This window comes from Galeopterus variegatus, unplaced genomic scaffold (assembly GCF_000696425.1).
Source record: "Galeopterus variegatus unplaced genomic scaffold, G_variegatus-3.0.2 Scaffold1058, whole genome shotgun sequence".
Lineage (NCBI taxonomy): Eukaryota > Metazoa > Chordata > Mammalia > Dermoptera > Cynocephalidae > Galeopterus > Galeopterus variegatus.
The window spans coordinates 84,534-98,171 of NW_007727169.1; the positions used below are offsets into that span (position 1 = coordinate 84,534).

Genomic DNA, 13,638 nt, shown 5'->3' on the forward strand with positions numbered 1-13,638 from the left:
ATTATGAGACTTTCCTAGAACTAATAACATGTAATATACTAATAGGTTAGGGGATTTTTAAAAAACAACTTCACAGTTTCACAGATTTTTATGTAAGAAGTCATAATCAAATGCACATGTAATATCCATTCAGATTAACCTTTTTAAATAAATAGAAGTCAGACAATTTACAGTTAAATCAAGGTGTTAATTGTAGTTGGCAAACTATAAACATCATGACATTTCACTATCTCAGTTATGTCTAATTTTAAACAATTCTTCTCTCTTCATCTTCAAGATCTTGAGGAATGTTCTATCTGGAAGGGTGGTTCTTGTATGAAACCTCTCAACAGTGCTGACAGCAGTAGAGTCAAATGTCATGAAATTTTGAAAGTGTGCACTATAAAAATATTAATAAAGTTTGCAATAATGTGGATTTCTCCAAATTAAAAATTTCACAGAATTATGACAATTTCAAATTTCAAACTGCCTTTTTGCTATTGCTACATGACAGTACCACTTTAGCTGGTAAGCAGCGACTTCTGCGATTCCCTGTCATCATTGGTCACCAATTCTGTGAGGTCTTCAGAAACATATCCCTCCCATAAAATATTTCAGCCTTGTTTTGACTGCCAAAGTAGTAAGATTTGTTTGTTTTCTCCTATGCTTTTATGAATAGGGTGCATTTTTATAAAATATCTTTACCCATTAAAGTTTTAGTTTTTAATTGAATTATTTTGCTTCTCAATGGAGAAGATTAATTTAAAATCTCTTGAGAGCATGAAGAAGGTAGTGTATAAGTTTCTGAATTTCTTTCATAGAATTTGAGAGCTGGAAGAGATCTCTGAAGTTACCTAGTCTAACTCCTTTACATTAATACATCAAGAAATTGAGTCCGTTAAGTAACTGGGTTAGGACAATGTTGAGAGGTGAGGGAAGAGCAGGTTCTAATTCTTTTTCCTGAGCTAAGCTGCTTCTGGATGTGAAATTCTAATCACCCTTGAAGGGACTGAGTACACAAAGACACTTGAGTTGTGCATAGAAACCAGTGTGAAAAGGAAAAAAAAAGCAGTTCAAATTTAAATAGTCACAGTAAAGAGTCTGAAGCCAGCACATTCACTGAAGATAGTTCATTTTGATTATTTCCAGGACTAACATGTAGATTTAATTTAAAACAACTTCTGTTTGGCCTCATGGATATTAAACATTCAGACTGTTTTCACTTTTACAAGTTTCTGAATCAAATGTGGCCACAAAATGAGTTTAATGACATTTATTAGCTAAAGAAAATAATCATAACGTTCTCCGAACAAATAAATGTATTTTTGAGAGAAACATCACACACTTTTTATTTCCTTGTTTAGAGCTCTGCATGGCTCTAGCATTGGCAAAATCAAACCTGTCTCTAATCCAGTGACCTACCATATTGAAGGCAACTTTTTAAAGGAATATTAGTGAATCAACTCTTTAATATATTTGTAAGGTACACAATCTAAAATTTGCCTTTTTTTTGGTTTGAAGGTAGAATGAACATTCTCTGGAAAAATAATATTAAAACATTAGTTTACCAAAGTGCTTACTTCTCAGGGAAAGGGAGCTATATACTTTCAGAAATTAAAAAAAGAAAAACTCACAGGGACCATTTTGTATCACTGAGATGAGAGGAAGAAATATTTTACCCACCTGATCTAGATACTGAGTTTACTGGGTAAAGTTACATTTAACGAGAATCAATGAGCTAATAAGTCGTGTCCACTCTATGTTAATAAGCTTGTGTCCATTCTGCTTAGGTCTCTAAAACAATCCATTTATGAATTTAATCACAGCCAGTACAGAGACTTTACTAATTGGTAAATGTATTATTTAATTAAAAAATATTTGAAAGTTGCCTTGTACTCACTTTCAGAAGTACATCATCACAATGACAAAATACAAAGAAAAACAGAAAAAGCCTTCTTTGAATCTTTTCTTGACTATCATTTGAGAGAAAGAAAGGTCCTAAAGATCTCTTTACCTCTTCATTTAGAGAGTGGTTCTCAGATTCCTGGGGGTGGTTCCAGAAGCCTGTGATAATCAAATGTACTGAATCCATGGACATAAGATCAGAAATTCTGAATTACCAGATTAGAGCCCTGAAGTCAGAGGAGTCTGGTGACCTGCTGGAACATAGGGCTCCCTTTGCTTGCCTGCACTATTATTTCTTGATTCAGTGAAAACAAACTAAAGAACCCCAACTCCTCAACTCTTAAAATGTATACAGTCAGATACATATGGACAGCAAGAGCACAGACATTTAAAAACAGATCAGAAAAAAGTAACTTGAACAGAATGTGACATTTCCCTTGGTCTGTTGCTAACGGCCCACATACAACATGCTTTAAAAAACCCACCCTGGCACTTATTTTCATCATCATTTAAAAATGATTCAAATGGACATTTAGAATGTATGGCATTGAGCATGTATCCCATCTGGGGGTAAATGGAAAAGAGCTTCCTCGAGTAGGGCTGAGTTTTCAGTGGTTCTCAGGCTAAAATTGATGTGTACTTGGTCTCTTCTCTTTGGTCATGCTTTAAAGCCAAACAATATTTTAATTGTATCTTTTCAGTACTCCAACACTAGTAGCATTAAACATTCCTTTTTGTAAGGAAAATAATTATGGACATGATTTTTAAAATGCCTTCAGGATTTGAAGATGTAAAAGAAACATGTAAAAAGGAATTACTTTATTTTTTATTACTCTGAAGACAATCATACTTCATTTTACTAAAAACTAGAGACTCTTGTCTCTTAGCTGTCACCTTTGGGGTGGCTGTTTTCTGAATATTGTTCCAGCTAGAGTTCTTCATGCAAATTCTGAGGGTTGGATATACCATATACTCGTACATACTCTGAGCTATAATTTTAAACTACAGTAAAGTCAGATAAGTCCATAACCAGCTAATGGGCTATGAACCTGTTTGGGTGCTTCCTGCTGTCAGCAAACACTTCCTATTGATAACTGTCCTTATGAAGTTTAAACAATTTTCATGATAACACTGGAAAGCCGCAAAAAAGTAATTGTGGTTAGGTGAAGCGAAAAACTGACCAATCATGCAATGTATTTGTTCACCGTTCTAGTAAGTCTAAAGTCTTGGGGACTGGTATCCCCAGCTTTTCTGTCTCAAGATTTTGGTCCTGAATGTTACACTGCAGGCATTATATTTTAATCATTTCCACAATCTAAAAAAAAAAAAAATTATCCTATGGTGAAAACCTCCTTTCTTTGGCATTTACTTCCAGAGGATTCTAATGCTTCATTACTAACCATTATTCCGCACACCTGGACACATCACACGGTATAATATATATAGTCAGGCTTTGGAAAATTTATTTCAGTTTACATACAATCCTGCAAATCCTCTGGCGAGCTTGATGTGAAATCTTACCCAGCCAAGTCTCCCCAGCAGGATCTCCCTTTGCTCTTGATGTTAACAGCCAAAGGCCCCGAGGATCCCTCTGGGGAACCACGATGGGGCAAAGGAGTCGGGAAGAGTAGTGACTGCGGGGCTTGTTACGCAGAAGATTTACAATGTACTTCTTGCAGGCGGCTCAGCAACCCCCTCTGTGGCTGTGGGTGTCTGGTGTGACAGAGCGGAGAAAAGCTCTCTAATCTCCTCGTGCCTGCCTCTGCTGCTCACCCGCTCCCCTCCCTCCCGCCTTCCCTTTCTCCTCGAGCTCTCTCGCCCTCTCCTTAGCCTTTCTCGGGGAGTTTCAGTCCCTGAATGCAGCTGGAGTCGCCTTGGCAATCTAAACCCGGAGCCTGTGTGTATTCACACACACACGCGCGCACACACATGCACACGCGCTCGCACACATGCACTTCGGCTCTTCCCCCGGGATCTGGAGCAAACCCAGAGCTTCATCTACCTGAAGGGGATGGCCTGGCAGGACACTTCTTCCTCACTTGTCATCTCCGGCGGGCAGAGCAACATCGGAACGAGGAAGGCTCGCTGTCCGCTCTGTAACCTCACATCCTTCGCCACCACCGCTGCTTAAAGTGTCCAGGGTGGAGGAGAAGGCTCCTCCAGGACAGATCCCCGGCGTAGCTCTGCGGCCCTGGGACTTCCCCCGGCTGGTTCACTCCGGTCTGTCCCTCCTTGGCCATCCTCTACTCTCCGGCCGCGGGGTGCATGGCTCGGGCGCCTCCGGTGCTGCTGCTGCCACCGCCGCTGCTGCGAGCACATCCCACCCGAAGGATTGAACGCCGCCGCTGGAGCAGGGGGAGAAAGCGGAAGCCCTAACTTCCCTCCCTCCACCCTCGCTCTCCCCGCCGCTCCCTGTCCTCCCGAGCCGAGGACCGGTCGGAAGGCTCCCGCGGAAAGCGAGGCGAGAGCGCGGCGCAGGGGAGGGACAGCCGGGAGCCGCAGGCGCGCAGGGGCGGGGGCAGCATGTGCCCAGTCGCCGGGTGCTCGCCCGAGAAGTAGCGCGCGCTGGGGCGAGCGAGACGCTTTCCAAGTTGGGTGCGTCCCAGAGCTTACGCCCCGCGCCCCGGCCGCGCGTGTCCAGAGAGAGGCGGGGCTGATGGGCGACGCCGAGGCTGCCGTCGCCTGCGGCCAGAGCCCGTCTTAAAAGAACCCGGGCCAGCATCCCCAGGGTCCCAGCCGGCGTCGCGCCCTCGGCCCGCGTGCGTTCTCTGATGCTTGCGCTGGCGGTGGCCCGGGTGGCCCGCCCGCGGGGGGTGCCGGAGGGGGCGGGGGAGGAGGAGGAGGCGGTGTGATGGCCCTGGACGGCGAGCGGGGGGAGCGAGAGGAGGAGAAGAAAAAGAAGAAGAAGAAAAAGAAGAGGAAGAAGAAGAAGGAGGAGGAGGAGGGGGCCGAGAAGAGCTGCTCACCCTTCGCGGCCACGATGGGGGAAGACGACGCCGCGCTCCGGGCCGGCGGCAGGGGGCTCTCAGACCCGTGGGCAGACTCGGTGGGCGTGCGACCCCGCACCACGGAGCGCCACATCGCGGTGCACAAGCGGCTCGTGCTCGCCTTCGCCGTGTCCATCGTGGCGCTGCTCGCGGTCACCATGCTCGCCGTCCTGCTCAGCCTGCGCTTCGATGAGTGCGGAGCGAGCGCGGAGCCCGGCGCCGACGGTGGCCCCGCGGGCTTCCCCGCGCGCGGTAGCAACGCTAGCCTCCCGGGAGCGGCCGGGCGCAGCCACCACGCGGGCGTGGACTCCTCGCAGCCCGACGCGGGCGGAGTGGCCAGCCCGGGGACCCCGTCCGCCCAGCCGCCGTCGGAGGAGGAGCAGGAGCAGGGGCAGCCCTGGACGCAGCTGCGCTTGTCGGGCCACCTCAAGCCGCTGCACTACAATCTGATGCTCACCGCCTTCATGGAGAACTTCACCTTCTCCGGGGAGGTCAACGTGGAGATCGCGTGCCGGAACGCCACCCGCTACGTCGTGCTGCACGCTTCCCGGGTGGCAGTGGAGAAGGTGCAGGTGGCCGAGGACCGGGCGGCCGGGGCTGTGCCGGTGGCCGGCTTTTTCCTCTACCCGCAAACCCAGGTCCTGGTGGTGGTGCTGAACAGGACCCTGGACGCGCAGAGGAATTACAACCTGAAGATTATCTACAACGCCCTGATCGAGAACGAGCTCCTGGGCTTCTTCCGCAGCTCCTACGTGCTCCACGGCGAGAGAAGGTACGGAGGGAGGCGGTGCCCCGCGCCGCCCCACCCCGCCCGGCAGCTCGAACCGCTGGGCGGACGGCGACCCGGGGGACCCAGCTGGATTCCAATACCCGAAAAGCTAGGGGTGGGGGAAGGAAGTGAAGGCGGGGTGGGACCTTCACCCAGCACCCCCACTGCTGCTAAGTCCTCAGAGTCACTCACCAGTGCCAAATGATGAATGCCGCCCCTCTTCTAGTCAGGACCTCCCTACTCCCCGTAGAAGTTCCTTAGCCAGGGGGGTGCAGGGCTTTTTTTTCCTAAAGGGTATCTTGTAATCCGAGCGATCCGGAGTGAAGTGAAAAGCTTGCCAAGTTACCGTCGAGGAAAAGAAAATACATGAGCGCCAAAGGCCAGGGCAGCCGCGCATCCCGGTGACAGGGGTAGGGAAAGGCACACACCCCCTTCCCTTCAACATGCCCAGCTCCGCTGGCAGGCGCAGAGCACAGGATGGGCTTTGACTGCGTAAAGTTTTCCCAAACTGCAAGTTGAGATTCGGAGCGGAAAGAGCGTTTCCAAATGACAGGGTGAATGGGCGGGGACGGGGGTTGGTGTCTGCTACGGCCAAAGCCGGCGAGGAGTAACCTCGCAGGCTCTGCCTGCCCGGTATAAACGCTGGGGGATGCCTGCTGTCTGTTCATGAGTCGCTGTCTCTGGAAAGGACTACAGTGGTGAAAGGTGGGCAAACTAGTGGTCATTCTCAAATACATTGTTAGTGAGAGTCTTTGATGAATTTTAGATTTGTGCAGTATTGTAGTTTTTATTTGAGAATTTGTGGCGCTTTTCACCACTTGTTTAGAGCTTAGACTTCAGAATCCAAGAGAACTGGGTTCGAATCCCCGCTGTCCCTCTACCTGTGGTGAAGGTTTGAGGAATGTGATTCATCTAAGTTGCCAATTCCTAATAATGACTAACTCTAGTGCTAATTGCGCACCGTTCATGAACTCGATCCTGCAAGAACTCCCTGTATTACAGGTGGGGAAATAGAGGCACAGAGAAGCCACATAGCTTGACTCAGATTAAAGAGTGAGCTGACGGAGTGGGGATACAGACATAGGTAGTTTAGATCCAGAGCCCATAACTTTAATTCTAATTTAGGAATACTAATAACACATCCTTATAGGATTGGTGTAGATGTCCATGAGCGAAAGCATTGGAAAGCACTTAACCCTGTGCCTGGCATTTAGAGTGTCCTAAATGCTGGCTCTCATGAGCATCCTGTGGTGATAAGGTCTCAAATACATTGTTGAATAAATGAACAGTGCTTCTTGCTCTTTGCTCTAACCCATTACATTTAAAGTAACTTTGATTACTTAAATGACTATAGGGCCGATAAACAACCAAAGTGAACTTAAAAGTGAAATCACTAACTTTAGAAGGAGAGGCAAGTTGGAGGTTAGCAATGAGGCAGAGCCTCTCCTTTCCTCAGGTGATACAACAGCAGAAAACTGGGTCTCAGAGTAGCCAGGGCACCTGAGGGCAGCAGGCTTGTCAGTGGAGAGCTACGACTGGAACTTTGGTTTTTTGATCCCTAGATCAGGGCTCACGGTGTTCAGAAACTACCAAAAGACGTTATTGTGTAAGAAGCTGAGAAAATTTCAATGTGTTATGGGAATACACAAAAGTTTTATTATTTATAGAGTGCTATGAAGTAACTTCATATAAATAAAATACCCAATGCTTTAGTAGTTGTATGATACTTAAAACCTCTTGTGAGTGTATGTATAAATTATTCACTTTCTAAGATCAGATATGGGTAATTTAAACCCCCTTCTACCATTCCTCCAACATGTTCTACAGAATACAGAGTAAAAGTATTTTTTAAGAAACCTGCAATCATAGAATCATAGAAGGCAAATTTGCATGTTATATTTAAAAACAGCATTGTTGTGTCAGAATGTCAATAGTGAGAGTTAGATATCACTGCTGATAAATCTTGTGGTAAAATAAATACTTCCAACAAATCCTGTTTTTGAGCCATGCCAAAATATATTTGGCAGGACTGAGATTGTTTTGGTCAGCGCTTTCAAATTAACAGGACTCTTAAAAAGACCAGATGTTTCTGCTTGACCCATAACTGATTTCTTGTATCCCTAGTGCATATTTGTATTCAAACTCTCTCCTTCAGTTTTCCCCCAAAATGTAAACAAGTTGGTTGAAAGTTTAACCTAGTGCACATGTGGTTAAACTCTGCATCCCAATAAAAATGCAGGATTCTCTGTTCTGAAGATGCCAGGGTGGTTTTACTTCTAAACAGCATCTTAGAGAAAGTACTTGTTCCTCTTTTTTTTTTTTTTCTCCCATTTTCAATACCAGAGTGAGTCTGATAATTTCTTAGATGTTTCTACTGGAGTTGATAAGGCAAAAGAAATCTAATAATCCACTTCAGAATTATGTCAACATTCCATATATTAAACTTTTTTGGTTATTGTTTTTAATATGACTACTTGGAGCATATTTAAACAGACTAATATCAGGAATTCAGCCAGGGTTGGCCTTTTATTGGTAATGATTTTATCTCCAAAATGCAATGTAAATTGGCATTTTAAAACCCACTTTCCAAAAGGACACAGATGCGAACTCTGAATTTTCATTTCATTAAGCATTAAATATTTTGCTCTTTAATTAGTCATAATTTTTGCCAATTTAATTATAGGATAATTTCTGTAATGAAAACAAATATTTAATCTGCCAAAGAGAGTCACGTTGAGCAACTTGAAATACTTAAAAGAGCAATACTGCAACTCAGTCCACTTTACTTAGCCTATGTGGAAACAATAACTCATTAATATCCTGTCAATCCGATTCTTCAGCTCATTCCTCAGAGATATGAGAGAAAGAATTTTGGTGAGGGCAGGAAAATTAAATTCCACTGTGTGCTACATGCCTTTGACTCCTGGAAAGCTTTATCTCCCTCTAAGTATTGGAGCGGGCCTGGTTTTGTCCTTCAAGGGAAGACTTGCTTTTCCTGCTCCCTGTACTATAGTGGATAAAGGTTAGAAGACAAGCTCCCCGTGGAAGCTCAAGTGTCCTCAACTTAAGGCAAATCCGCTATTCTTGATTACTCATTTGGCTAAGAGAAAAAGTTCACCACTTGTTGAATATTGAAAATAAATAAATTCTCAGAAAATTGAAATGTTTACACACAAGCAGTAAATTATGTCCATTAGGTGGAACACATATTCACTTTTTCCTCAAGTAGGTGTGCAGCAGGTAGATAAAAGGGGTGTGTATTTATGCCACAGTTTCCTATATGCTTGCTTAGAATTAGGTAAAATGTTCATTTACCTGAAGTAATTGTCGCTTTTGGGTAGCCAGATGGTGAGCACACCCATGTTCAAAGTAGGGTACCTTAATTTAGATCCAGATGGTTGGATTGAAAGAAGAAATTGACTCAGAATAAATGAACATTTTATTCACTTTCAAAAGAGAGACTGTTTTTCTTTGACAAGCTTTGATTGGGTGTATAACATGCCACTGTGACACAAGACAATAAAAATAGGAGGCCTTTTTCTATAAAGGGTTGTTGAGAGAGAAATCATGATCTCTAAGTAAACTGTGAAAATAATAATTGTGATTCTCGTAAAGAATACGGACCACTCTTGCAAAAATCTTGTGAAGAGCATGGAGAATTTTTATCTTGGGGTGGGAATTTGGTTTGATGCCTTGTAATTTTTCTGGAATGAGTTAATAATCATGATATTTAATAAAAACAAGAAAACCACCACATTGTTTTTATGTTGAAAGCAGCTTCATTTCTCCCCTTCACTTTGATGAGCAGGTAGTTTTACATGAGCTAGTGGGAGTATATGGCTTTTTGCCCCTCTATGCAGCTATGAACTGAAAAATCTTTGAGAGCCATTTATTTATGTGAAAACCTTTTTATATGATTTCTTAATGGACTTAGCTCATTGTTATTCTGTCAGACATGCATAAAATGCATAAACTGAGTCCAGTGCTGTATTTTGGTCACAATTCATAATGCCACCAATAAACAAAATCTAGAAAATATTTTAAAAACCTGACCATTTAGTTATGGTTCACTTAGGGAGGCAAATTCATACAACTGGTGTTTGTCTTGCCATGTTTTTCTGTGGTGCTGTCTGATTTGATCACCCTACATTGTAATAAAGCATACGAGGGTAGTTAAAAAGTTCATGGAAAAATAAAATAATACAAATCTTTCCATGAACTTTTTGAAATACCCTTACACAGTTTCCCTGAAAGAGTTAAATCACTTTGCCTGTGTTTTTTACTTATTCAATGTCCAAACAGAGCCTAGTGCTCTGGAGCTCTTTCAAACAAGGATAGACTCGCTACTGGCTTTCCCAGCATTTGTTTGGTTTGCACAACATGTGGTTTCCTTAAACTAATTTTTGCCACTGTGTGCGCAGATGGGCTGAAGAGACAACAGTGTGGGATAATGCTGTAGGTTTACTTGATGATGGTGGCATTTGGTTGATATGATTACAAGAACAGCACTCACCTCTTCAAGCTTGACTTCAAAGAGTGGTACAAAAACAGTGAGGAAGAAATAATTTACTTTTGAAACATAAATGTTTTGGTCTGTAAGAAAAGATGTCCCTTCTTCACCTCCCACCCCCAGCAATGATAATCATCACCATCATCACTGTTACCATCATCACCTTCACCTTCATCATCACCTTTCTCTCAATTCTTTGCATATTCTTTACATCCTCCCAGATTTACAAGAGTGGTTGGGTTCCCCCAGAGTTTTTCAAAGTCCCACGCCATCCTACTTTCTACGCCATGTCTCTCACAGATAGAATATTACTATGCAGAATAAGGGAAAATTCAAAGGTGAAATATACTCCCTCCCCACTGTTCCCAGTTTCCTGGATAATCTGTAATGATTCACAGACACAGCCAGATGGTGGTGGTGGGGCTGTGAGGGTAGAATAAAATTGGCAAGGTTGCATGGACTGAAGTGGGGTAAAAGGCTCAGACTCACCCTTCCTGCCCTCCCTACCTCCAGGCCTCTGAGTGCCTGGGTGGGCCTGACATTTAAGGAGCTCTGGCCCTCCTCATGAAGGAAGGGGGGGGGATCGATTCCTTCTAGTGCACGCTTATGTTGACTTGCAGGATGCAGTTTTAGTTTAATTATTCACATATTTCCTCATGACTGCATAACTCAAAAAAAATCAGAGATGGACAAAGAAAGAAGTTTTAAAATTACCATTGTTGGTTATTTTTGATTTCTTTTAAGAATAGATTCAAGCTCTTTTTGGTTGTGCTGCTGGAGGGGAAAGTGTGTGTTCAGTCTGTTCATTCTCCTCCCAAGAAGGGACTCTGGAACCAGACTGCTTGGCTTCATGTCCTGACTCTGCCATTTATTAGCTTTATCTCCTTGGCCAGATTTCTTAATTGTTGTGTCTTTATGTGGAAAATGGGGATAACAATACCAATACCCTATTTTAAGGGGTTGTTGTGAGGATTACATGAGTAATAAAACATTTGGAATAGTGTCTGACAATTGGTAGGAACTTCTATGGCTATTAAATATTATTATATTATCCCTTGGTTGGAGATCTGCTATTTGGGCTGGTGCAAGTTCATGTAGGACCAATGTTCTTGCTTTGTGGTTTCCCCATGCTGGCAAAACAGTGGGAAAATGGACATTCCTTTGGCTCCTGTTTGTTTTTCCCCCTAAGCGGAGTTCAAAAGACTGGGAGGAAGCGAGGAAGAAGCAGATCCCTATCACTAGGAAGAAAAGAGGGTAAAGAAAGGCTGTGGTATTTCACGGCTAGAGAAACCCCAACCTTGGACGGACACTGTGGGATGGAGAGGGTTGAGGGAGTGGAAAGACTGGCAGAAATAAACAAACAAAAAAACCACACACAACTCTCTGATTATGGCACTGCCTTCAATCAGCAGTGAGAATAGCAGGAGCCAGCAATTAAAGGGTCAGGAGGATGCCAGGGCAGCCCTTAGAAAGACCCTCAGTACCAAGGGAAAGGCATTAGATATTGTTCCCATGACTTCACGTGAGTTTAACAGTACTTTATAATACTTACATAATGCTGAATCTCCGACACCAATTTTATTCGTTCTTATGAAAACCTAATATCAAAACCTGGGAAGGTAATTTTAGTGCATTCATAATACTTCTCATCAATGATGAGCAAGTATTCAATACTCATTTTTGATAAGAGTATTTAGTACATAAATGGGAAAACAATTATGAATATTATGCTCTGTTTTTATAACACAGTTATTCACATATGCACCACTTCCTACATACGTATTGCTAGCATTATTGCATTATGTTTTTAGTTTACTTGAATGGTTACTTAAAAAAAATAGACTATACTCTTGCTTATACCACTGAATATTCAACAGGAGTACTTCTCTTCTGAAATAGCAGAGGTTTAATGACTCATTGAAGTGCATAAAAACACACAGTCTAAACAACGACCCATTTTGGCTTAAAACATTTTGTCATCATGTAACAGTTTGCATTTTGATTAACAGCCTTAACTTTAAATGGGACATGTATAACTTCCATGACCTTGTAACCGTAACTGTCCATTTACTGAAATCAGTTGAATATAACTAGATGGTCCATTGGAACTTTTCTTTAGGTCTTAGGGATTTTTATTGACAATCTTAAACTATTGCAACGCTAGGCACTTGGTGATTGCTACAGAAATAAGTTCAAAGATGATTTTTCACTGTGTTGTACATGTGGTATGCATAGATGTGGTCAAACGGAAACCTTTCAAATACTCCATGCTATTTGTGAGGTTCTCTTGGTTTTGGTGGATTCCACAGTGAAAAGTCATGAATCAATCTGAATACTAACAATGTTATACAAATGTTTGTTTTCTTTGCATATCTTACCTTTATGAAAAGGCAAGCTGAAAATAATGGAGCAGAAATTGTTTTGTATCACATACTGTAATTTGTTGGCAATATCCACCAACATTAATGCATTACTTGTGCTGAAGGTTATCATAATGACTTGACACAAGTAACTTGCCTGGTGAACTTCCGCAGAAATAAGAAGAAATCAATTCTTTATATCCTTTAGAGGCAACTCAGAGCTTTAAGCCTTCCTTCTTAGCTCAACCCAAATGTCAGAGACAAGTTGTTAAGAAAATCAAGTAATTTATTTTAGATAGAAGAGAATTAAAATACATGTATGCTATTTACATTTTCTTAGTTATGCTAAAGTGACATTCTTGGAATGGCACTTCCAGAATGTCATTTTAGAAGAGGAGTTTTTTTACATGGTAATGAAGAGATTCATTAAAAGATAAAAGTGATTTTGTTTAAGAAGGCAGGAGAAAAACAGACAACAAAATGCTTGTCCCCATTACCTTCTGCATCCTGATGTTCTGTTTTACATTTTGCTGTATTTATATATATGTATTTCATATCCATACTATATTAAAACAATTTCTATTTTACATTAATTTTTTGTATTTCTTATAGTTGATGACCACTTCAAACTCACTTCAAATTCACTCCAAAACCAAACTCATTATTTTCTTCTCTAAATCACCCTTTCTAGAGGCCTCTTTGATGTTTTTAATGACAGTAAAGCAAAAAAGAAGTCTCATTTCCACCAACCGAAGGCGACCATAAAATATATGCAGTGAAGACAACATTATATTTTTGAAGTCCTATAGGCACTGTTGCCTGTTGAGGGTTCTGACCCGAGACCGGCTTGCTTTGTTAGAAAGGAGAGTATCAAGGGTGAGAGAGGGGTTAGAGATGGACTTGCAATATTGAGATCTGACATAACCAGAATCTGCGAGGCAACAGACAGGGCACTAACTGAATATGTGTGTCAAAGCTTTTTTAAAGGCTTATTTCTGTGTGACCTATAGTCAACTCACTCATTTTTCTATTCACCTGTGACCTTTAAACTTCTACCCAGGTTTCAAGACCAATTCTTATGTTTCCTTCTCTCTAAAGCCTTCTTTGAACTCTTTAGGCTGGTGGTTC

The 13,638-nt window shown here is 42.5% G+C and overlaps 1 protein-coding gene and 1 long non-coding RNA gene across 2 annotated transcripts in view; one reads left to right on the forward strand and one right to left on the reverse strand.

Moving 5' to 3' along the window:
* Window positions 1-3,330: 3,330 nt before the first annotated feature.
* On the reverse strand, window positions 3,331-4,089 carry LOC103591948. The gene is made up of 2 exons (XR_550630.1): window positions 3,887-4,089; window positions 3,331-3,597 (listed from the first exon to the last, which is right to left on the reverse strand). It is a non-coding gene; the product is annotated as an uncharacterized LOC103591948 (long non-coding RNA).
* Window positions 4,090-4,735: 646 nt separating this feature from the next.
* TRHDE (thyrotropin-releasing hormone degrading enzyme) overlaps window positions 4,736-13,638 on the forward strand; it is a 374,981-nt gene continuing 366,078 nt past the window's right edge. The window contains 1 exon segment of the mRNA XM_008574522.1: window positions 4,736-5,643. Coding sequence (XP_008572744.1) covers window positions 4,736-5,643 — 908 coding nt within the window.